Raw genomic sequence first — 24,372 nt, 5'->3', positions numbered from 1 at the left:
AGCTTCTGCATAAGACTCTGAGCAAGGATACTGTAAAAGGTGCCAGTGGCCAAATGGATGCTATTGAGACGGCGTAAGATGCATAAACGAAATACCTATACGCTAGTGTCGAACAGACAAGGGACTGGAACAAATGGCGAAGGGTGGCTCGATCTGCTCCCCAGGAAGTACCACTGAGGACACACAAGACATTGAGGAACCATGTACAGCAGGATCCAAGATATGACACGTGGGTGGATCAAGAAAGTTTCCTATCGAGCGTGAGCCCCAAGAATTTTGTGGTTTCAATGAACAGAACAGCAACACACATGAGATGTAAAGATGGTGGGGGGAAAAAAAAAAAAAAAAAAAAAAAAAAAAAAAAAAAAACACATTTGTGCTGCCAGAAATTCATACAAACGGTTTTGACAGTGGAAAAATGAAAGTCATTGTTGATGCTCCATGAGTAAAGATGATCGAGACATCACTGAAGACGCCACTCAGTGGCACTGGTCCATGGAGAACTGCAATATATGGCAAAATTGTCAACGAAAAGGGAGCCAGAGACACCTGGCGGGAAACAGGCCGTAACAGGGTTAATGGCAATAGCAAAGAAGACGCTGCTCAGTACGGAACCCTGAGGCACACCGTTTTCCTGGATAAAGGTGTCTGACAGAGAGCATGATCCAGCTCCCTTATACTAAAGGTGGTGGTGTACCACTCGTGATTCTGAGAAGAGAAGAGTATCACTCGAGCTGCCTCCACTTGTTTATGATGGAGGAAGGCAGGGTGATAGGGAGTGGAGGTCAAAGTCTCCACAAAATAATGGTCCAAGGTGTTGGGGATAGCAACTGGGTCTATTATGACATCATCTGCTACTGTCAGGCCAGAAATTGGGGAATGGACCTTGGTCCCAGGCAGATGTCTGAGGATTGCCCACACGAAGGAAGCCTGTGTGGAACTGTTAATGGAACTAGTATAAGAAATTCAGCTAGCTTTTCTGCTATCCCAAAGAGCATAACAACACTGTGCATGCAATTGTCTGTAATGAATGCAGGTGGTCTCCATGCGCGAATTGTGTCATGGCATGCCTCAGTACACCAAGGGACCGGGACATGGTGTGGAATGAGGAAATGTGAAGAATGGAACATTCTGCGATGGTAAGGATAACGTTTGTAAGATATTCTAACTAATCATCATATCTGGGTAAATGTTTGTCGAAGGTAGCCAGAGAGGAGTAAAGCCTACAGTCGCCCATAGTAAGCTGCCACTTGGGTGTGCATGAATTGAGGGGGGGGGGGGGGGGGAGGGGGAGCCAGCAAACAGGTAGCCAGATAGCACATGGGAAATGGTCACTCAAGTATGTGTCAGAGAGAATGACCACTTGAGATGATGGGCAAGCTGGGCAATGCAGAAGGATAGGTCCAAATGGAAATAGGCGTGCATGGAGTCTGAAAGGCAATGTGGTTGCTCCTCTGTTAAGGCAGAAGAGGTTAAGTTGACTGAGGAAGTCAGCCAAGAGGAGAGAACCCCAAAGGAGATGCACATTAAATCATCAAGCAGCAGAAAGGGGTGAGGTAGCTGCCCACTAAGCTGGATGAGTCTGACCTAGTGACATCAAATGATGGAGGGATGTACGCAGTACAAAGGGGAAAGATCAACTGAGGAAGGAAAAAGTGAACTGCAACAGTTTAAAGGAGCAGGACGACTCCCCCCATGCGATAGAATGATATCCTCAGGGGTAAGGTCAAAACGGACTGGGAAGAAAGCTCAAAGCAGAGAGAAGAGAGCTCAAAGCAGCCATGAGGATGTAATTTAGTTTCCTGAAGGAGAGAACAAGTGGACGCTGAGATTCTAAGAGCATCTGTAAATCATCTTTGTTGGATCGAAGACATGAATGTTCCATTGGAAGAGAGTCATGACGAGGAAAAAATGAAGAGAGACACCTCGGCGGCTGCCGAGTGCCAGCCTTCAAAGACTTGCTGCTACAGGGCAGAGAGGCAGGAGGATCCTGCTCCATGAGGTATACAGAAGAGTAGATATTCTCCTCTCAGCCTGTGAAGTCCAGGGTGGAAAAATGGTTGATGGTGTGCACAGCACCGGCGACATGGAGATAAGCCAGGTGAGGGTGTCACGTGGCAACACCTTCGAAGAGGATCTTTGAGTTGGCAAAGGAGAAGACCATTTGCCTTTTTGGAGCCTTTCTGGGTTGCAGAGGAACTTTCAGATGTTGGCTGACTGGAAGGACATAGGAAGTCTTCATGAGAGTATTCCTTCTGTCCTTTTGGCCTGACGTTTGTGTAGTTGGTGACTTTGTCCCACGAGGCAAAAGTTTGGTGGTGTGTTGCACAGCTGGAGGAGGAAATGGAGACGCTACCATGATGCTGTGAGACTTCACAACTGTGGTGCTAAATTTCGGGTCACATGTCTGCATGGCTATGTCCTTTGTGGAGCAAGTTGTAGCAATAACAGTACTGTAGGTGGTAGAACACAAGGTTGCTGAGTAGCCAACAAGTTGCGAGTGACCGGGTAAGGCACTTTCTTCTGCACCCAGATCTCCTAGACAGCTCGCTCATCAAGATACATGTGAAAATCATGGGAGGAGGCAGCATGGTCACCATTGTAGTTGGTGCAGCGGGGAGAAGGTGGTGAACAATTGCCCTTGTGAACATCCCTAACACAGGTTACACATTTGGCTGGGTGTCAACAGGACTCGAGTGTGCTTGTAACAATGACACTGGTAGCAGTGCATTGGGTTCAGAATATACAGTCTGACTGTGAGAACTACACATCTGCTTTGATCTTTGAGGGAAGAACCACTCTATCAAAAGTGAGCAAGAGTGTGCATGTGGGCAGTAAGGAGGTATCTACTGTTTTCAGCACCCGACGGACTTTAATGACACCCTGATCAGAGACATACATTTGGATTTCTGCCTCAGTCAGACCACTGAGCAGCCTAGTGTAAATAACAGCACAGGAAGAATTCAGTGCTCAGCGAGCCTCGACACGAACAGGATAGCCATGGAGGAGCAAAGCTGCAAGCAGTAGTTGTGCTTGAGAATTGGAAGTAGTCTCCAAAAGCCATGTGCCATTGCGTAAATGAGAGCAGGATTTCACAGGGACAGCCACTGCATCAACACCATTCTGAATAATAAATAGATTTACCATAGCGAAGGACCGAGCATCTTCAGTATGTGAAACCACAAGGAACCGTGGTGCAGCTGGTAGGGTCATTGAATCATTAGCCTCATTCCGTTTATGTTTCATAGCTGCTGACTGTGAAGATGATTGTCTCATTGGGAGAAAATCCCCCTCAATTGTCAGTGTCTCCAACAGTGTGCTCCTTCTGACTGTGGTCCTTTTCAGAAGGGGGGGGGGGGGTGGGGGGGGGGGGGCACACCCACCTTAGGTGACTGTTCACACCTCAGGCCACACCTCCCGAACACCTGGCAGAGGGACCAATCGGAAATTTGTGAAGGTAGCAGCTCAGGCCATCACCCCTCCCTGCGCCTGGGCTGTACCAGGGGTGCTTGCAAACCCTACCTGTCGACCCGGAGCTGGGAATTGTGTGTTACCCAGTCACCTGTTACGTGTCAGACGTATGGACCAGCCTTCAGGAGTTCACAAAGAGGAAGAAGCAAAAGAGGAACCTCAAATGCCAAAGTGGTGGAAGGATAGGAGACGTTGAATGAAGAAAGAAAAAAGGAATGAAAAATAGTGAAGAGTATTTTGGTAGTGGTTACCGAAAATGCAGAACACATTCCTGAAAACAGCCCAGACATGTTCCCCAAGGGAAGGGAAAAAGAACAGCAAGAGGATAGACATGCAACATAGAAGGTAAAAGATGTTGCAAAGGCTAGGGCTCTATGGCAGCCAAGCACGAACCCACCAAATATTGCAGCGGGCCCCCTGGGACTGCGTGTCCAAGAGAGAGAGAGAGAGAGAGAGAGAGAGAGAGAGAGAGAGAGAGAGAGAGAGAGAGAGAGATTTCTTTTTAGATATAAGACAACTTTCTACAGTTACCAGTTTATGTGGAGGGCTGTAAATGCAGTGAGAATTTTTAAGTCGGTGTTGGTATCTCCTGATCTGTGATCCAGAACCGTAGAACATTTGGTGAAAGTGGAGTGTCAACTGCAATTTTTAGTGGTCTTATGTGCTCAGTGCATCTAACAGCAAAATTTCTTCATTTTTAGACAACATAAATAGGCATGCTTGTCTTTGTTAGCATTAGCTGCCTCCCCCCTTTTCTTTCTCTTTAGATCTCTTCGCATAAGCATGACGTAAACATCAAGTCAGTGATAAATTTTAAAAGTGTACATACTAGACACAAACACATAATTAGACAAACCTTACATATTCAAAGGCAACAGAAGTTTAGAGAATACTGAATAGCTGATACAAAAGATCACACACATTAAAATATCGCAAATGCCACTATTGCATCGAAAATTTAACATACATGGACACCAATATCCCCACAACACAAACCGTCTACATCAACAAACAGCACATAAGGGAGCAGATTGACATTCCTGAACCACACATGGAAAAAAAATGACAGATATTCTGAAACTAATCGCAACAAGGGGTGTTTTATTCAAGGCAATAGTTCAGAATCACATTCATTGTTAAATCAAACACAGATAGAAATAGAGAGCTTTCAGACAGAAACATCACCTCAAAATTAAGCCCTACTACTTTGCACAGGGGCTGTGGAAGATGGAACACCACAACAAACAAAAGTGTACAAAGGCCAGCATGTGCTCCAGACATAAACCATGTGAGTGAGTGGTCAACTCTGCATGAGCAGTTGCAACATTTTATCCGTATCACTTGCAGTGTGTGCAAGCTATCAGGAAACAATACACCAGTTTACAGTCCTGTCCAGTCCAGTTGCTCACTGAAAATTGCTACAACATGCCAACTGGTGTAAAGCACTCAAGTACCGCTGCTAAAAAAAGGTGCACACAGCAACTATGACATGAAGACTTGGGGGGCTCAGCACTTCATACTGGACACATTAATAGCACTTATTTTAATCAAAAAATTAACATGAGAAATTACCGCTGCAGACAAACTGGTGAAAGACAATGGAAGTAACTTTTGCTCAGTGAGCCTCTGTCACATTTTATACACCTTCTATTACATCACCCAACCCAAGCATTTAATCAGTGATGAGTTGGTAGGGACATCAGAAACATCATCTTCCTGTTCACCTTATCTTCAGGTTTTGGATATCTAAGCTCGCTGGATATTAAAAATGTTTATGCCATATCCACACAAGATTTACACAATACACTACAGAAGTGTATTAATCAAATATGTGAATAAATTGAAGGGTATTTAAGCCTGTTTGAGAGACTCAACTACTTTTTAATGGCTAAAGGGAATGTTCAGAATTGGTAGAAAACTTCCAGTAGTATTCACATACATTTGGCTAATACTGAACATAGTGATCAATTTACCAACGAATTTTGTTTGTAGATGAATGTTTATTTAGTTTTGGTCAATACTATCAACCATAAAAATACAGAACACTTATCTGAAGATAAAATTTAAAAAGCTCTGTATACAGGACTTCACACAGCTCCATGACATATCAGTCTCTGACATGACTAACTGATCAATATAGTTTAAGTAATTTATTATTTTCACTGTAACATGATTACACATTACCACAGTACATTTGATGATGGTTTGGTACAACTCTTGCTTTACGAGCCTGATTTCTTAGCCTTCATTTGCTGATGTTGCACTGCATTCTATCAATGAATGACACTTTCGGGTCTTAATCTGGTGAACAATCAGACCAAGTAACTATCCAACCACCAAGAAATACTTTTTTCTTCATTTTCTTGCCTTATTTAAACTGACATTAAGACATTCTTATCTCTTTAACAATACTAGTAATAGTACGCAATGATTTATGCAGATTATTACACCTCTAACCAGTAGAAAAATTGAACTAGACAATTTGATGGAATCAATAAAATCCCACTGCACTTATCAGACAACTATTCAGCCTCAATAGTTTAACAGTGAAAAGTAAATGTATTCTTAATAAAATCACACACAGCTGAAAATTGTGCATTCAAGTGAGGCAATATACAAATTTTAGAAAATTTGTATAATATGTCTCATACAAAGGCTGCAAGTGTAAACACAGCCACATTTAGAGGCATTCCTACCTAAGATAACAATTCAGCAATTGGATAAAAAATTAAATTATCGCAACACAACTGTTTTTATGCATTTATAATCATAACACTCCCTGATAATACAAACCGCAGTTACGAGTATTCTCTTTTTCTGAAAAGTGAATCACAACCAACCACTTTGAGAAATTGGCCAGATACGCTTAAAAATAATAATAATAGTAGTACCTAGTGTCTGAAAAGAAATACAGAAGTGATAAAACAAAATAATTAGAATTATAATTCATCACTGAGTTACAGAACTCTAACCTTTTTGATGTCATGAAAATTTGGCTATGAAAATGTGCACCACAAAATGTTGAAGTACACCTCTCTCTTTCTCTCATATATATCAGTGATTCACTGTGCAACATTACACTGCAATAAAATACATTACAGGAACTCAGTTGTCACAAGTTTCCCCACTTGATAGTATGTCAAACTTTCATAAACATTGGTTTAAAATATTTGTGGTGAAAGAGAAGCGTCAATTTAGAATGACTGGTGCAGTGCAGATAGGAACAAAACTTGAAACTACAGTCTATATAAAATTCCTGTAGCAGAATTATGAAACAGAACATAAAAAAATTAATGGTATAAAAGTAAACACAGATACTGATGTGAAGTGGGACACTTCTGTACATAGAACAACAAAGACATAGGGTACATGAAATAAATTGGAAGTAACAGTAGCTATGGAATAGCAGCCCATTCCTTGTTTCTCAAATTTATTTTCATAAAGAAATTACAAAACTCTGAAGCTCAAGATTGAACATCATTTCTGAATGTGTTTTTCTGCCAGCACTACTCCACTTTTCCTAATTTCAGAAACTCTTCAGTACATTCTCCCTCTTCTATCACCAGTTTTTTAAGCATTAATCTTATTACATTTAATTTTTAAACATTTATTTATAATTATTCAGTTAGTAATTTGCATAATTACCTGATCAAAAAGGAAACTGTGCAACTCAACAATGAAATCATAGAACCACTCGACAAGTTTTTCATATTTAGGGCAGCTGAAGATAACACCTGGATGGATAGACAGGAAAATAGAAAATTTAAAATGGCCTGGTAAAAGAAAACGAGTTTTCAAAGCCAACTTTTCAATGTGTCTCAACAGCAAAGTTTACAATGAATGTGTATTAGCTATTTTGATGTACAGTAGTGACGTATGGACTTAAAATGCAAAATCCATTCAAAAACTGAGGGTTTCCCAGCAAGAAAACAAGAGACATGAGTTGGGATTCACTAGACAGACAGGAAGAATGAAGTACATGACTTAATTATGACTGCAATGAAATGGAGGTGGGCGGTACTTATCGCCAATCGGGTGGTGGTAGATTGTTCAGGAAATTACTTTGCTTGATTCCAAAAGAGAATCAGCAGTGAAGGGCAAATTGTGATAGTGATAGTGGTTGTTGTTGTTGTAGATGACAACATAGGCGACCTAGAAACTGCCAAGTTCATAATTAAAGACATTATAAACACAAGTACTGCATCCTACAATAGTTACAATGGAAAAATATGTTTATACAATTCTAACTCAAATAATGTTTCCATAAAATACTTACTGTCTCAGTTATGATGTATAAGAATCTCCCAGAAAACAATTCTAAATAATCTAGGTCTAGCCAAATGTAAACTCCATAAACACCGACTAATAAGTTTCAGCCAGAACAAAATACACATAGTACGTGTAATACGTAAAAATATTGCCACAATCATTGTGCCATTTAGTGAAATTCAACAGTTAACGTGTTCTTACACTGTACGCTGAATTTCAATGACATCCCTGCTCTCGCATTTTGTACAAGATTCAAGTAACTAGTTGCCACATTTTCGTGTACACATTGTATACTACAGAAAATTGATACTACAATGGTTACAGTTACAGTACGGAATAACAAGCACCTACACAACCAGAAACCCTAACACGATCTGTGCATTGCTCCTCAAAATGCCTACGAAAGAGACAAATGGATGCAAAAATATTGGTAACCCAGATGCACATAAAACAACCATCACTGTTCTGTGAGATAAGTTGGCCAGTATTTAACTAAACAAAGGGATCTGATTTATTTACTAAATACACCAGACTGTATGACATCAGTGGAAATTAAGAACAATGTCAGCAACAACCAGCAGCTAGTTCACATGGTATAGGAACAATTTAAGAAAATATCCAGTGTCAAAGTGATGCTATGTAATGAAAAGGATAAATTGTTACACACTGTCCAGATCACACATTGGGTTGCACACAGGCACAACAACGAAAAGACTGTTACACATTGAACTTTCAGCCAAAGCATTCATCAGACAAGAAGAGACACACACACACACACACACACACACACACACACACACACACACACACAAAACAACCCTGGGCACACCTCATGGACACGTGACTACTATCTCAGGCCACTGCAACCAGAATGCTGAATTTGTGGCCGCAGCAACCACCAATAGTGCTCATGTATGCATGAAGTGTGCCTGCTTGCGGGAAGTCTTTTCATTGTGCATCTCTGCAAATGAGTGTGATCTTTACGGTGAGTAGATCTATCCTTTTCACAATTTTGTTGATATTCCAATTTCCACTGTTTGAGGCTATGCAATTGTATACAACATGAGTTGCCTTTTCAATTGAAATATCTTTTGATGATCTCTTCCCACTAAAACAGCCTGTGGTCTCTCTTCATAATTAAAAAAATTCTGCGTCTTCAGTCTACAGTATTAGTTCATCATGAGACAGTTACATAACATTTATTTCTCAGGTCTAACAAATTATGACTGACATTGCATACACCACAGAGAGAGCAGAGCACTTTTTATCACACTGGCCTATACCCAAAACTTTGTATCTAACAATGATTCTGATTCCCCACCTAGCACAGACATGGACATGTCAGAGGTACTAAGGCTGTGAGTGGCAGCTGCGGGCCATCATTGTAAGGAGAGCCAACGGCGAGATATGCGCATCACGTAGTGCCACCTAGTGGTAATTGTTTGCCACTGAACCTGTGGCCTGGGCTTGCAGCATGGCTAATTCCTTGCTGTACTAGATGTTTGTATTGCTCCATTGCACAGCCAAGTTGACTTAGTTTGTTTCCAGTCTTGAGAGGTTACTGTTTTGGAATTATTCTATTACTATGCTGACTTCACTACATCCTGGACTTATTAGTGCATCATTCAATATGTGAAGTAAGTCTTTTGTGGACTTGTAGAAATGTGTGTTAATTTCCTTGTGGTTCAGTGCACCCACCAGAGCAAATGAAGATAAACAGTTTACTAATGTCACACAAGATAGAAAACTGGTGATGAACTTTCTCACTGCACCGTTTAGTTTAATGAACCATGGATCCTGAGTCTATCAACTTGTGGCAGCAGCAGTTGCAGCAGCAGCTGCAGCACACATTTCTTCAAAACTAACAGCAGGTGGCAGTTGCCGTTTCCATCCTCCCCTCTACCGTTGCTTCCTTCAACAAGGCAAGAGAGATTTGGGAGGTCTATTTATGGCATTTCGATCTGCACTGAATGGCAAGTCAAAGTGACGATCCTGGATGCAGTTGAACACTGTTAATGTCATCTAGTAGTAAATTGAACGAAGTGGTGCAAAAATTATGCCTACTCTTGTACCCCAATAGTTTGAAGTTTTCTGAAGTTTGCAGTTTGATGACAGAACACTACGGTTACCACACACACGTCATTGCAGTTAGGCTCAAGTTCAATCAGGAAGTTAAACAAAGTAAATGATCATATGCAGCAGGAGCTGCTGATTTACAAGGCTTAGCTCAAAAGTGTGATTTTGCCTGTCAAAAGTGTGGCACAACTTACCCAGATTTTTTAATTCAAGACAATATAAATCACCTGGCTCTACATCGTGAGGTTAGTGCAAAGGCTTTAGAAATTTCAGATCCTACTTTGAGTGACATATTAAAAACTGCTAAGACTTATGAAGTGACTGCCTCACTACAAGCTCTGTTCGATGATTCTTCTGGTTTCAACATTGATAGCGGTATTAGTCATTTCTGTACTCTTCAATCAACTGATGACTCTCAGTTAAGGTCATAATCTGGTTCACCAACTCATGCTTCCAGTAGTCCAGTGCTATGGGATTCAGCAGTTAGTGCTTCCTCATCCTCCACATTGGTAGATACGCACTGACGAAAGTGCTTAGTTTGCCGTCAACTTGTCCCAAAGGGAGATGTGGCTCCTGAAGAGTTCTCCTTATTGTCATCATATGAGAACCCCAGCACAAGTCGTGCAATCAAATCAGGTCCAGAGTGCGGCCCTCATCATCACATGCATCACTGGATATGCTGCAGCCAGGACACCTTGCGAATGTCTGGCTCAGCTGCCGGGCATCCACTTCGGCTGCTAGCAGGCTGCATGTTACCCTGTATTTGCCAGGGACAACAGCAGACGTGATACTGCAACTGGACATTGATGGTGATGGTGGAATTCCAGTTGGACAAAGACATGGCCGTGCCCCTTATTAATGGGCATAGTTACTTGCACAATGGTTCCCCATTGCTGGATGCATTGTAGTGCAAAGTAGTGCTGTACAATGGCCAGTAGATCCTGCTGCAGGATCAAATCACGATGAAAGCTAAGTACAAAAACATAGCTTGGCAATTAACCTCACTTGTAGTTAGTTCTTGAATGACTAACAACATTTTTGGTCTCAACACTCTCGCACTTTTTGGGTTCCAAATCCAAGATCAGGTGAATTTAATTTCTACTGCAATTTCTTTCACGGAACTGGATGTGTTGTGTGAAAATTTCAAACAGTTTTTTGAACCTACTTTATGTTGTGCTACATATTTTCAGGCACACATCTCTTTGAAACACTCAGCAGTGCCAAAAGCTCTCTAGAACTCGTACAATACCGTTCACCATGCATGGACAAGTTAAGGCAGAACTAGATGGTTTGCACACTCTAGATCTCAGTCTTGTCTAGTCAGTGGGCGACATCTACTGTTATTGCACAAAAGCCTCATGGGTCACTTCAGGTCTGTGGTGATTTTCTGATTACCATTAATGCCCAGGCAAATGTTTGTACCTAACCCCTAGGCAAGAGGAATTATTAGCTACATTTGCTGCAGGTCAGTATTTTTCAAAAGTTGATCTCGTTGATTCATATTTTCAGTAACCTGTTAATGAGCCTACAAAACAGTTGTTAGAGATTTATATGCCATTCCAGTTTTTAGCATGGATAGGGACTGAAACTGCTGTGTTCAGATGCAGGCTGAGTTGGCATCCCTTCGCTCCCAGCTTCAGGCAGTGTTGGCTTCGGTCACACACCTTGAGGCTGTTGCCAATGGGCATCACTGTGGGGGTCCGGATGGGGGTTTGTCGGGGACGGCCAGCTCGTCCCATGCATCCCCCGATCGGACTACGACTGTGGCTGCCCACGATACTGCCCACATTGAGGCTCACCCCTCACCTGTGGTAGAGTGGGAGGTCGTCTCAAGGTGTGGCAGGGGGCGAAAGACATTCCGGAGGGCTGAACGGAAGGCCTCTCCAGTTTGTCTGACGAACCGGTTTCAGGCTCTGTCTCCGGCTGATACTGATGTTCGGCTGGAGATGGCTGACTGTCCTGTTCCAGAGGTTACCCCTCAGTCTGCAAGATCCGGGCAGTCGCAGAGGGTGGGCTTACTGGTAGTTGGGAGCTCCAACGTCAGGTGTGTAATGGGCCCCTTAGGGATATGGCAGCAAGAGAGGGGAAGAAAACCAATGTGCACTCCGTGTGCATAGGGGGGTGGGAGTCATTCCAAATGTGGAAAGGATCCTTCCGGATGCCATGAAGGGTACAGGGTGCACTCATCTGCAGGTGGTCGCTCAAGTCGGCACCAATGATGTGTGTCGCTATGGATCGGAGGAAATCCTCTCTGGCTTCCGGCGGCTATCTAATTTGGTGAAGACTGCCAGTCTCGCTCGCGGGATGAAAGCAGAGCTCAGCATCTGCAGCATCGTCGACAGGACTGACTGTGGACCTTTGATACAGAGCGAGTAGAGGGTCAGAATCAGAGGCTGAGACGGTTCTGCTACCGTGTGGGATGTAGATTCCTCTACTTGCGCCATAGGGTGGTGGGGTTTCGGGTTCCGCTGGATAGGTCAGGAGTCCACTACACGCAGCAAGCGGCTACAAGGGTAGCAGTGGTTGTGTGGCGTGGACTGGGCGGCTTTTTAGGTTAGATGGCCTTGGGCAAGTACAGAAAGGGCAACAGCCTCAAAGGGTGCGGCTCAAAGTCAGGGCATGCGGGGACCAAGCAGCAATCGGTATTGTAATTGTAAACTGTCGAAGCTGCATTGGTAAAGTACCGGAACTTCAAGCGCTGATATAAAGCACAGAAGCTGAAATCGTTATAGGTACAGAAAGCTGATGAAGCCAGAGAGAAATACAGCCGAAATTTTTACAATGGCACAGACGGTGTTTAGAAAGGATAAATTGCATGCAACCGGTGGTGGCGTGTTTGTCGCTGTTAGTTGTAGCTTATCCTGTAGTGTAGTAGAAGTGGATAGTTCCTGTGAAATATTATGGGTGGAGGTTACACTCAACAATCGATCAAGGTTAATAATTGGCTCCTTTTACCAACCTCCCAACTCAGCAGCATTAGTGGCAGAACAACTGAGAGAAAATTTGGAATACATTGCACATAGATTTTCTCAGCATATTATAGTCTTAGGTGGAGATTTCAGTTTACCGGACATAGACTGGGACACTCAAATGTTTAGAATGAGTGGTAGGGACAGAGCATCGAGTGACATTATACTGAGTGCACTATCCGAAAATTACCTCGAGCAATTAAACAGAGAACCGACTGGTGGAAATAACATCTTGGACCTACTAATAAACAGACCCGAACTTCTCGACTCTGTAAGTGCAGAACAGGGAATTGGTGATCATAAGGCTGTTGCAGCATCCCTGAATATGGAAGTTAATAGGAATATAAAAAAAGGGAGGAAGGTTTATCTGTTTAGCAAGAGTAATAGAAGGCAGATTTCAGACTACCTAACAGATCAAAATGAAAATTTCTTGTCAGACACTGACAATGTTGAGTAATTTACGGAAAAAGTTTAAGGTAACTGTAAAATGCGTTTTAGACAGGTACGTGCCGAGTAAAACTGAAAGGGACGGGAAAAACCCACCGTGGTACAACAACAAAGTTAGGAAACTACTGCAAAAGCAAAGAGAGCTTTACTCCAAGTTTAAACACAGCCAAAACCTCTCAGACAAACAGAAGCTAAACGATGTCAATTTTAACGTAAGGAGGGCTATGCGTGAAGAGTTCAGTGAATTCAAAAGTAAAATTCTATGTGCCGACTTAACAGAAAATCCTAGGAAGTTCTGGTCTTACGTTAAACTGTAAGTGGCTCGAAACAGCATATCCAGACACACTGGGATGATGATGGCATTTAAACAGAGGATGGCACGCGTAAAGCTGAAATACTAAACACCTTTTTCCAAAGCTGTTTCACAGAGGAAGACCGCACTGCAGTTCCGTCTCTAAATCCTCACACAAACGAAAAAATGGCTGACATCGAAATGTGTCCAAGGAATAGGAAAGCAACTGGAATCACTGAACAGAGGAAAGTCCACTGGACCTGACGGGATACCAATTCGTTTCTAAACAGAGTACGCGAAAGAACTTGCCCCCCTTCTGACAGCCTTGTACCGCAAGTCTCTAGAGGAACGGAAGGTTCCAAATGATTGGAAAAGAGCACAGATAGTCCCAGTCTTCAAGAAGGGTTGTCGAGCAGATGCGCAAAACTATAGACCTGTATCTCTGACGTCTATCTGTTGTAGAATTTTAGAACATGTTTTTTGATCGAGTATCATGTCGTTTTTGGAAACCCAAAATCTACTCTGTAGGAATCAACATGGATTCCGGAAACAGCGATCGTGTGAGATCCAACTCACTTTATTTGTTCATGAAACCCAGAAAATATTAGATACAGGCTCCCAGGTAGATGCTATTTTCCGTGACTTCCGGAAGGTGTTCGATACAGTTCCGCACTGTCGCCTGATAAACAAAGCAAGAGCCTACGGAATATCAGACGAGCTGTGTGGCTGGATTGAAGAGTTTTTAGCAAACAGAACACAGTATGTTGTTATCAACGGAGAGATGTCTACAGACGTTAAAGTAACCTCTGGCGTACCACAGGGAAGTGTTATGGGACCATTACTTTTCACAATATATATAAATGACCTAGTAGATAGTGTTGGAAGTTCCATGCGGCTTTTTGCAGATGATGCTGTAGTATACAGAGAAGTTGCAACATTAGAAAATTGTAGCGAAATGCAGGAAGATCAGCAGCGGATAGGCACTTGGTGCAGGGAGTGGCAACTGACCCTTAACATAGACAAATGTAATGTATTGCGAATACATAGAAAGAGGGATCCTTTATTGTATGATTATATGATAGCGGAACAAACACTCGTAGCAGTTACTTCTGTAAAATATCTGGGAGTATGCGTGCGGAACAATTTGAAGTGGAATTATCATATAAAATTAATTGTTGGTAAGGTGGGTACCAGGTTGAGATTCATTGGGAGAGTCCTTAGAAAATGTAGTCCATCAACAAAGGAGGTGGCTTACAAAACATTCGTTCAACCTATACTTGAGTATTGCTCATTAGTGTGGGATCCGTACCAGATTGGGTTGACAAAGGAGATAGAGGAGATCCAAAGAAGAGTGGAGCGTTTCGTCACAGGGTTATTTGGTAACCGTGATAGCATTATGGAGATGTTTAGCAAACTCAAGTGGCAGACTCTGCAAGACAGGCGCTCTGCATCGCGGTGTAGCTTGCTTGCCACGTTTCGAGAGGGTGCGTTTCTGGACGAGGTATCGAATATATTGCTTCTCCCTACTTATACCTCCCGAGGAGATCACGAATGTAAGATCAGAGAGATTCGAGCGCGCACGGAGGCTTTCAGACAGTTGTTCTTCCCGCGAACCATACGCGACTGGAACAGGAAAGGGAGGTAATGACGGTGGCACGTAAAGTGCCCTCCACCACACACCGTTGTGTGGCTTGTGGAGTATAACTGTAGATGTAGATGTGTACACACATAACAGATTGATATTTGGGGTTGCAAGTGGTTCTGCAATTTTTCAACAGCATCTAGAACACCTCATCCAGGGAATTCCTAATTGTGTCAATTACTTGGATTATTTCTTAGTTGGGGGGGGGGGGGGGGGGGGGGCACGTGGGAGTAGCACTTGTGCAATGTATGGCTGTTATTTGAGTGGTTGTAAGCAACGCCTACCTTAACAGCCATTGTGCTGTTTTGTCTGGAAGTTATGGAAGGAGTCATTTTGTTAGCCAAGGATGATGCAGAATGTCAGGTGGTTGTCCCTCCTGCACCCTGCTTCCACATTTTGCATCACCTCCATATTGCACATTGGAGAATGTGCTGAACGAACGTAATGACACAGTGCCATGTGTATTGGCTAGGCAATAAATGCCACTGATGAACACACTGTCCGCAAATTCTATGCCTGTGTGCATAACCAATCGGCCACAGCACAGTGTTAAATTGTGGTCCCGCCCTGACCACCCATGGCAAAGAGTACACTGAGATTTTGCTGGCCGTTTCCAGGGAGTGGTGTGGATCTTGGTCTTTGACACCCTTTCATATTTCCTGTATGTAGTGCAAAATTCTACATCATCATCTGAGGCCAAGGTCTGGCCTTACCTACTATCTTTCCTATAGAAAGGGCCCAAGCTAGATTCATTTCCAATAACAGCCCACAATTTACGGCTTCAGCATTTCAGGATTTTTGTAGACGTAATGGTGTCGAGCACCTGACCCTCACCCTATTTCACCCGGCATTCAATTCGGAAGCTGAGCACTTGGTCAGGACATTCACATCACAGATGAAGAAAATCTTGATGTTGGCAAAGTCAAGTGATGCACTCACCAGCTTCTGGCCATATGCCAGTCGATTCCTGTCAATAGGCATAGCCTAGCTGAGACTTTGCACAGGTGCTGACCACATGCCCGCTTTGACCTGTATCCGGCGGCATGAGCTCCACACGTTTGCCGAAATTTCAGGTGGATCCATGGCAGCATGGTTAATGATAGAGGGGGGGGGGGGGGGGGGGGGGGGGGAGATAGATGCTAGAGGTGGCGGTCTTCCAGGAGCGGCTGGTCTGTCACGGCAATCAACTCTGCCCACAGCATGGTGTGACACCCCTGACTCCTCCTCAGGCACTGATGGGGACTCTTTGCTGGACTCTTTGCAAATCTGTAACAGCCTCCGGGTCTGTTCCTTCCCTCTTCACCCCCTACCCCAGTGCAAGGCACTGATGGGAATTACATAATGACAAGCAATAGGAGCCAATGAGGTTGACCCCCTCTTCACACCACACTGTGCACGACTCCTGTCCGTAACACCAGTGCCGCCCACTCTGTACAATTGTCAGACCATGTGGACTGACCCTAGTTGTTTCCCAGAGGTCGTTACTTTGCTTCAATCAATGCAGATGGTCCCACCTCCCACTCTGACCATGGAGGGTATGCTGCTCGAGCCAGTGGTGGGGATTCCCATTTTTCCTTCTCCTTGTCCTCAATGCAGTCTGCGCAGGTGAGGCCATTTCTGTCCCTACATGCCAATTAGAAAGAGGGGGGGGGGGGGTGTTGTATCCAACCAGTGATTTGGATTGCATGGCAAGCACAGATCTGGATATGTCAATGGTACTAAGATTGCAAGCAGCTGCTGTGTGCTGTCGTCATAAGGGGAGCCACTGCAAAGATATGCATGTCACGTGGCACCACACCGTGGCACCTGTTTGCTTCTCAGCCATAGCCTGTGGCCAGGGCTCGTGGTGCAGCTCATTCCTTGCTGTACTTTGTAGGTGTTCAAATCATGCCACTGCACAGTGAAGTTGACTAAGTTTGTTTCTAGTTTCAAATGGTTACTGATTTGGAACTTTTGCATTAGTACACTGACTTCGTTATGTCCCCGACTTTTAAGTGCTTTGCTCAATATGTGTACTCAGTCTATTGCAGACTTATAGGAATGTATATTCATTTCCTTGTGGTTTGGTGTATCCACCGGAGCAAGTGACAATAAACAGTTTCTACCCATGCCACGTAGGTTAGAAAACACAGTCTTACACATACATGTACCTTCATAACTACTGGGTACGCAATTTCCCTTTATTCAGAAGCACACAAGAAAGTAAGAGTATCATCCCATGTAAAGCCAAAAATATGATGCTAATACATAATACATCAAACTAGAAAAGAAGTCAACAATATTGGTATTTAAGGCATCCAAAGATTAAGTATTTCTTGTTACACTTCTAATCTACTGGACTGGGCATTACCATATTATAAAAAAGTCAACAATTCTATGTGTGATATTATTACCACAATACATTTGTACTTCCGAAATAGGAAACATTTTTGTACATTGTGTGCACAGTAGCTATGGTTGACTAATCTGCCATCCTGTACAGTATCTCTCCCAAATTCACTAATCATAGTGGTGCAGTCTATTTGTTTTTTGATATGAAAAGAACAGCATAATGAAGCAAGGTAACATTTAAGGCATTTTGTTGTGTAAACTGTGGTCAAATACACGGTTCAGTGTCACAGTGTAATACAAGGTTCAGTATCACGGTGTTTATACGAGTGACTTTTTTTTATGTTGCCCCCCCCCCCCCCCCCCCTTTTCTTACTGGAAAAAACCTTTTATCCCAATAAAAAAGGTTTCACTTTCAAGATGAGTGAACATTACAAGGAATCTGCATTTCTCACAGTAATAACAATATGCTTGCTTTCTTTCTTATATTGTGATACCTCCTTAAAATGAGAATCATGTGGAACAGGGTAATAAGTTTCTGTCCGTATGTACTTCAAAAGTAATTTGCTATTCTTTATAACAAGAACACACTGAAAGATGTGTTTGCAATAATTATTAATCTTATTTAGAGTTTGAGAAATTATTCCTCAGTAAAATTTTCATCTTCCATTAAAAACTGATGAGGACACCATTCAGAAACAAAACACCTCATACTTGCCACTAGAAATTATTCACAACACTTTTTATTTTCTTTACTTGATGGAAACTGTTTCTTCCAGTGATTTATCATCTTCTTCTTCAGTCAATCCTGGATGACAATATAGAGGGGGGAAAAATCATTTTTCCATCAAAATACCTACGACCAAGGACTGGCCACAACCACCTCATTTGAAGAGTAACGGTACTATGAGAAGGAAAGTTGCTACTCATCATATAGCGGAGATTCTGAGTCGCAGATAGGCACAACAAAAAGACTCTTACAATTTTAGCTTTTGGCTGTTAAGACCTTCTAACGATGCTATGAACACCATCAGCAACTCTTGGTATTTGGTTGAAATTTGTCTGCACTCCAGAGTTATCCTTACATGTGACACCTTTTCATCCCCCCACAGGTGTCCTAGTCTCACAGTATTTTGTGTACCAAATTTAGCTGAAATTGATCCCACATTTCACATGTCACTCCTCCTTACCTCCACCCTCACGCTAAGGAAAAATGTTGGAACTGGTCATCAGCCTCACAACCCTGAAAACTGCAGTGACAGTAGCACAATTCATTTCCAATTATTTTTGCACATCAATATTTCAATTGAGCTTTCCTGAGCATATATACTGAACTTCCTTATGTATATGTGGTCAAGTGATATCGTCCAATCCACCAATATTTTGATAGGTTATGTTCCGATCTTGATCACTGGTAGTGATGGGGAGGTTCCCATAAAAATATAAGATGATATGGACAATTCTGCAGATGTGTTTCCAAACATTATTCAAATGGTGTATATGTCAGGAAAATCTTGAAAAGGTCACACTTCTTACCGCTATTGGACAAAACTGAGCAATTCTGCCTGGTAACACACTTATGAAGTTTATGAAAAACGTTTGAAGTTACAATATATGTGACAGATATAATTCAAACTGAGTGCAAAAGCATGAATATTATATCTACTACAGGGCTGTTTCAGAGGAAACTAGTTTGAATAGGATGGGGGAGGGGGGGGGGGGGGGGGGGACTACACAGCAGAAGGGAGCTTGCAGGTGATACAAAGTTACAGAAATAAAAACTTTTATAAACAAATGTGTAGCAAATATTACTGGGATAACATCACACAGGAAGAACACTGTTTCAGAACATTGGTGAAAAAAATCGTAGTCTTGCAGGAAAAAAAAAAAAAAACAAACACCTATCGATTACTGTTCAGGGTGGCTCATAAGGAATACAGTAAAACACCTTTTTTTAAAAACTCTGGGAATCAAAATACGTTTCCTTTAAAAGGTAATTTTCCTTAACTAAGAATTTAGCTCCAGTACGCTAACAAAGTGATACATTACCAGAATTTGGATTTTTTTAATGCCATATATGTATCACTTTTATCACAACAGTATTGCTACTCACTATAGAGTTGCAGACAGGCACAACAAAAAGACTACTATACATGTAGGCTTTAGGTCAAAAGGCCTTCTATTAATATAGAAAAAGACACACACACACACACACACACACACACACACACACACACACACACACACACAGAGCAAGGTGGCAGCTGGGGCAGAGAGGGGAAAAAAACAGCGGGGTGGGGGTGTGGGAGGGTGTAGTGTAGCATGTGGAAGCATGTAGGGATGTAGTGGGGACTGGGAACAGGGTAGGGCTGGTAGATGCAGTCGAGAGGTTTGAGGAGGAGGGAAGAAGGGGAGTGAAAAGGAGAGAAGTGGAGGGGGAGGGTCGGGAGAGAGAAAGTGCGGGGGGGGGGGGGGGGGTAGTTGTTTGTGTGTTGCTGAAATGGGAGCACAGAAGAGGATACGTGGGGGAAGGGCACGGTCTAGTGAAAGCTGAGGCCACAGAGTTATGAGAACATAGGATATACTGCAGGGAAGGTTCCAACCTACACAATTTAGAAAAGTTGGTGTTGGCAGGAAAGATCCAGATGGCATAGGCTGTGAAACAGTATTGAAGTGAAGCACATTGTGTTGGGCAGCATGTCTAGCAACTGAGTGGCTGAGCTGCCTCTTTTCCACAGTTTGTCAGTGGCCATTCACATGGACAGACAGCTTGTTGGCTGTCATGCCCACATAGAATGCAGCACAACAGTTGCAGCTTACTTTGTAGATCACTTAACTGCTTTCACAGGTAGTCCTGCTTTTGACAGAATAGGTGATGCTTGTGACCAGACTGGAGTTTATAGCTTTCCAAATTTTTGAGTACAATACTGATGAAAACTTGAACTGGAGGAAGCATATTGCTGAGCTAGTCAAACAGTTAAGGTCAGATACTTTCGCACTTCGTGTAATTGCTAATTTGTGAAACTAATAACCAACCTCCTAACGTTTTTTCCATATTTCCACTCAATACTGTCTTATGAAACCATTTTCTGTGTTAACTCATCACACAGAAAGAAAGCATTGATTGCACAAAGGTAAGCAGTGTGGGAATTAATATGTGGTGTTCACCAGCAGTAGGTACCTCTTCAATAAATAATCCATCACACTTTGAGAAGAATAGTGATGTCTATACCTACAACACCAGAGGGAAAAAATATATTTATTGCCCATTAATAAAGCTGTCAGTGGCTGAGAAATGAGTTCAACATGCAGCAACAAAAATTTTTGACCATTTACCCAATAACATCGAATGTTTGACAGATAGCAAAGCAAGTTTTAAATCCAACCTAAAGTCATTTCTCCTGGACAAGTCCTCCTATTCCACAGACCAACTCCTGTTTTAATATCTAGTTTTTAAGAGTAGCTGCATGAGAAGGACAAAGAAAAGTGTTAATTAATGTTAACTCTAATTGTATATCCATAGCCTGTAAACAGACTCATTCCACATCATTTCAATAAAAGAATTGTTCAAATGCTCTATGGAGTATGAAACTAATTAACTAACTAACTGGGCGGCCGCTGTGGCTGAGCAGTCCTAGGCGCTTCAGTCTCGAACCACACTGTTGCTACGGTCGCAGGTTCAAATCCTGCCTTGGGCATGGATGTGTGTGATGTCCTTAGCTTAGTTAGGTTTAAGTAGTTTTAAGTCTAGGGGACTGCTGACCTCAGCTGTTAAGTCCCATAGTGCTTAGAGCCATTTGAACCGTTTTTGAACTACCTACCTAATTGATTTTGGTAGGAATCCAAGAAATGGTGGTAAGCCACCTAGAGATGGTAGGGAAAAAATACTTAGGAATTTCATCACAGCTAGGTTTCAGTTTGGAAATTGCTTAATATTTATTTTTTAAAAGTGGACCTTTTCTCTAAGTGGGGTAAGTTAAAAACCAAATTTCAAATACATCATTCTTATAACAATTTCACCAGGAGTAACAAAAATCATCATTAAAAACATGTGTTCCTTACAAGTAGGTTCATTAACACGGGTTTCTGCTGTAAGTCATACTGCATAAAATTATAGTTTTCATGTGGCAGATATCCAGTACATTTTGACAAGTGTAGTTGGACCTTCCGTTATGAGGCCATCCTATCAAAGTGTTGTCAACGTATCCCCACCAGCACACACTGTTCATTGTTTCAAAACAGTAGAATTCAGTGTTCTGTGTGTGTGTGTGTGTGTGTGTGTGTGTGTGTGTGTGTGTGAGAGAGAGAGAGAGAGAGAGAGAGAGATAGATATTAAAGTGGAAATTGATGAAATTCCTTGCACATTTCAATTCTATTCATGTAATTAATATCACCATAAAAGAAGAGCACAGATGTCTACCATTTATTGACGTTCTAGACTGACAGGAGAAATGTGGGGAATCTATGGGATTTTATTTACCACATACTCACCCATACAGATTTTAACTTTAGGCTTTCAGAGATGCCACAATTTTTCAAATACTGTACATGTGTAGGATCCCTTGGAAACTTATTTTACCAAGATCATGTACCACAATATGGTTGCCTCCATGATTAAATGGTAACTTACAGCCTTTATTCAGAATGAATAGGTATTTTCCTTATAAAATCAATGAGGCAATAAAGAAGAGAACCCAATATCAATCCCAGGAAGAAGATGGAAATGTGATCAAATCAATGTTTTTATCTTCCAAAATAGACAGAATCATGAACAAAGAGTGATCTTCCAACCACCAATCAAAATTGTAGCTCTTCTAAGCACAGTGAAGAATTATCTGCTTTCACACTATTACAAAAAAAATTCCACAGTAACATGATAAGTGTACCACAGGGCTAATTACGTGCACAGTAAAGAAATGGGGCGTCAAACATCTGCACTACACTGACCACCTTATGGGGAAAAAATGATTAGGCAACTTAATCAAGAGATGATAGTTTTCATTCAAGTAATGGACACAAGCCATTTACTTCATATCTTTGCTGCTAGAGGAGTTTTTGTGTCCAGTCATTTGATAACTGCACACTGTCCCTACTTTGAGCAACAAACTATCCAACGCTCAATCACGCTGTTTCATCTATAGGATAAACTAACAATAGGTTATACTTGAAATGTGCACTGACTAATACCTCAGGGAATAAACAAGACAGAACTGCACTTAAGACATCAGTTTCTGACTGTCCTTTAAAATCACTGAACAAATCAACTTTAAATACATCATTATTAATTATCTCTCTATAACCAGGATCAGTCAAGGAAGGAGAATGTTGTGAAGACTATACTCTGGAAAGATACAGTCTCAGAAGAGATTCTTTTTCTACAGAATGACCCAGTGCATATCTCTCTCTCTCTCTCTCTCTCTCTCTCTCTCTCTCTCTCTCTCGCTACAGGCAGATAGCGTACAGTAAAAAGAGTACACATGGGACACAACAAGATGCCAGATATTCAAAACAAAAAATATGAGTAATAGATTGGAAGATGAAAAAAAAAATCTCAAAATTATGTAGAAACAAATACGATAACTTCATTGCAGGCACACACGCATGTCAATTATTCTCACGTTTCTGTGTTGTGCTAACAAGAAATTTCATCTGACAACTTATGTAACATCCCTGTAACAAAAGTCCATACTTCAGCAACTCTACACATCCAAGAGTAGTAAATATGTAACAACAACTTTAATCCGTCTTTGAAAATTCCAGTTATCTGTGATAAGAGAAGAAAAAAAAAACCTCAATTTGAAGCTGAAAACTGCTACAAATGAGATGATGATGATAATAATAATAATAATAATAATAATTACATTATTATTATTATTATTATTATTATTATTATTATTATTATTACAAGTGATAAAGTTTCAACTATTATGTTACTATCTGAAACTACTAGCATTATCACAAACATGACACACATCCACAGTTATCTACAGTGCTATGACCTTTCTTATCAGCTGCTTTTTAACATTTATGACAGAAAAAGTAAACAATAACAAAAATAGTGTTTCCTTGAATTGTAAAACACTGGTACATACCGCCATCATCATGAATGCAGGGCTACAGAGCAGTTTGTGCTTTCGGTAATTAATGCAATTAGCAAATACAGATAGTCTTCAAATTATACAGCTTTCTGAATAAAAACCACTTATTTCATCATACTATGTTGTCTCTGCTTCATACCTGCAAGCAAGCAAAGTGTTTTAAGTTTTTTACTACATTGCCAGATATAGCTGCGTCAAATATTCACCTTCTCTTTCCTTCTCTTTTACACAGTGAGGGGGACTTTATTAATACATGGTTCTTTCTCATGAATTTCTTTATATAGAATTTCACAATGTAAAAAGTACATATTCCACCTATTTTATTTCTATAAAGTAAAATCAATATCCAAACAAAGTACACCTAACTGGAACAAGTTAAAATGTGGTGGCACAAGCAATACAACAACATAACAACGGAAGTTCCAGCGTTTCACCTCACTGAGGGCCTACCAGAGTGTGTCATATCTGCTCTACAATCTCCAACTCTACCCTTCATCTTCTGCCATTCCATATCACAGCTTTATGATGGAGGAATGCTAATTAAAGGCCAACTGTAGCTAGAAACCAGCTGTGTTACTTCGCATGTCTTGTCTCGGCAACTACTACGAGAGCTGACTGTCATCATGAAACTGTGCTCTCATATCAGACTCCATTTTTAAGTTCCACAATTATGAACTTTAAATGCCCAGCAAATATATATCGTCATTTAATTCTACAGGACTTGTGGCATTTCTCTCATTACATATCTGCATTTATTAAGAACTAATATTTGTTTAATAT

General features: G+C 41.6%; 1 protein-coding gene across 8 annotated transcripts in view; it reads right to left on the bottom strand.

Moving 5' to 3' along the window:
* LOC126297733 (uncharacterized protein DDB_G0271670-like) overlaps positions 1–24,372 on the bottom strand; it is a 177,219-nt gene that overhangs the window by 87,587 nt on the left and 65,260 nt on the right. For 6 of the 8 annotated variants that reach the window (XR_007552571.1, XR_007552572.1, XM_049988876.1 and 3 more), the window contains one exon: positions 23,587–23,731. Coding sequence is in view for 4 of the 8 variants with exons in the window: in XM_049988876.1 (XP_049844833.1) it covers positions 23,587–23,598 (12 nt within the window). In the remaining 4 variants the exon portion in view is untranslated. Of the gene's footprint in view, positions 1–7,116; positions 7,206–23,586; positions 23,732–24,372 lie in introns of all 8 variants that reach the window. The other 2 variants (XR_007552573.1, XM_049988878.1) reach the window with 1 other exon arrangement.

The sequence above is a fragment of the Schistocerca gregaria genome, chromosome X (assembly GCF_023897955.1).
Source record: "Schistocerca gregaria isolate iqSchGreg1 chromosome X, iqSchGreg1.2, whole genome shotgun sequence".
In the NCBI taxonomy this organism is placed as follows: domain Eukaryota; kingdom Metazoa; phylum Arthropoda; class Insecta; order Orthoptera; family Acrididae; genus Schistocerca; species Schistocerca gregaria.
This window is presented reverse-complemented; position numbering and strand designations above follow the sequence as displayed.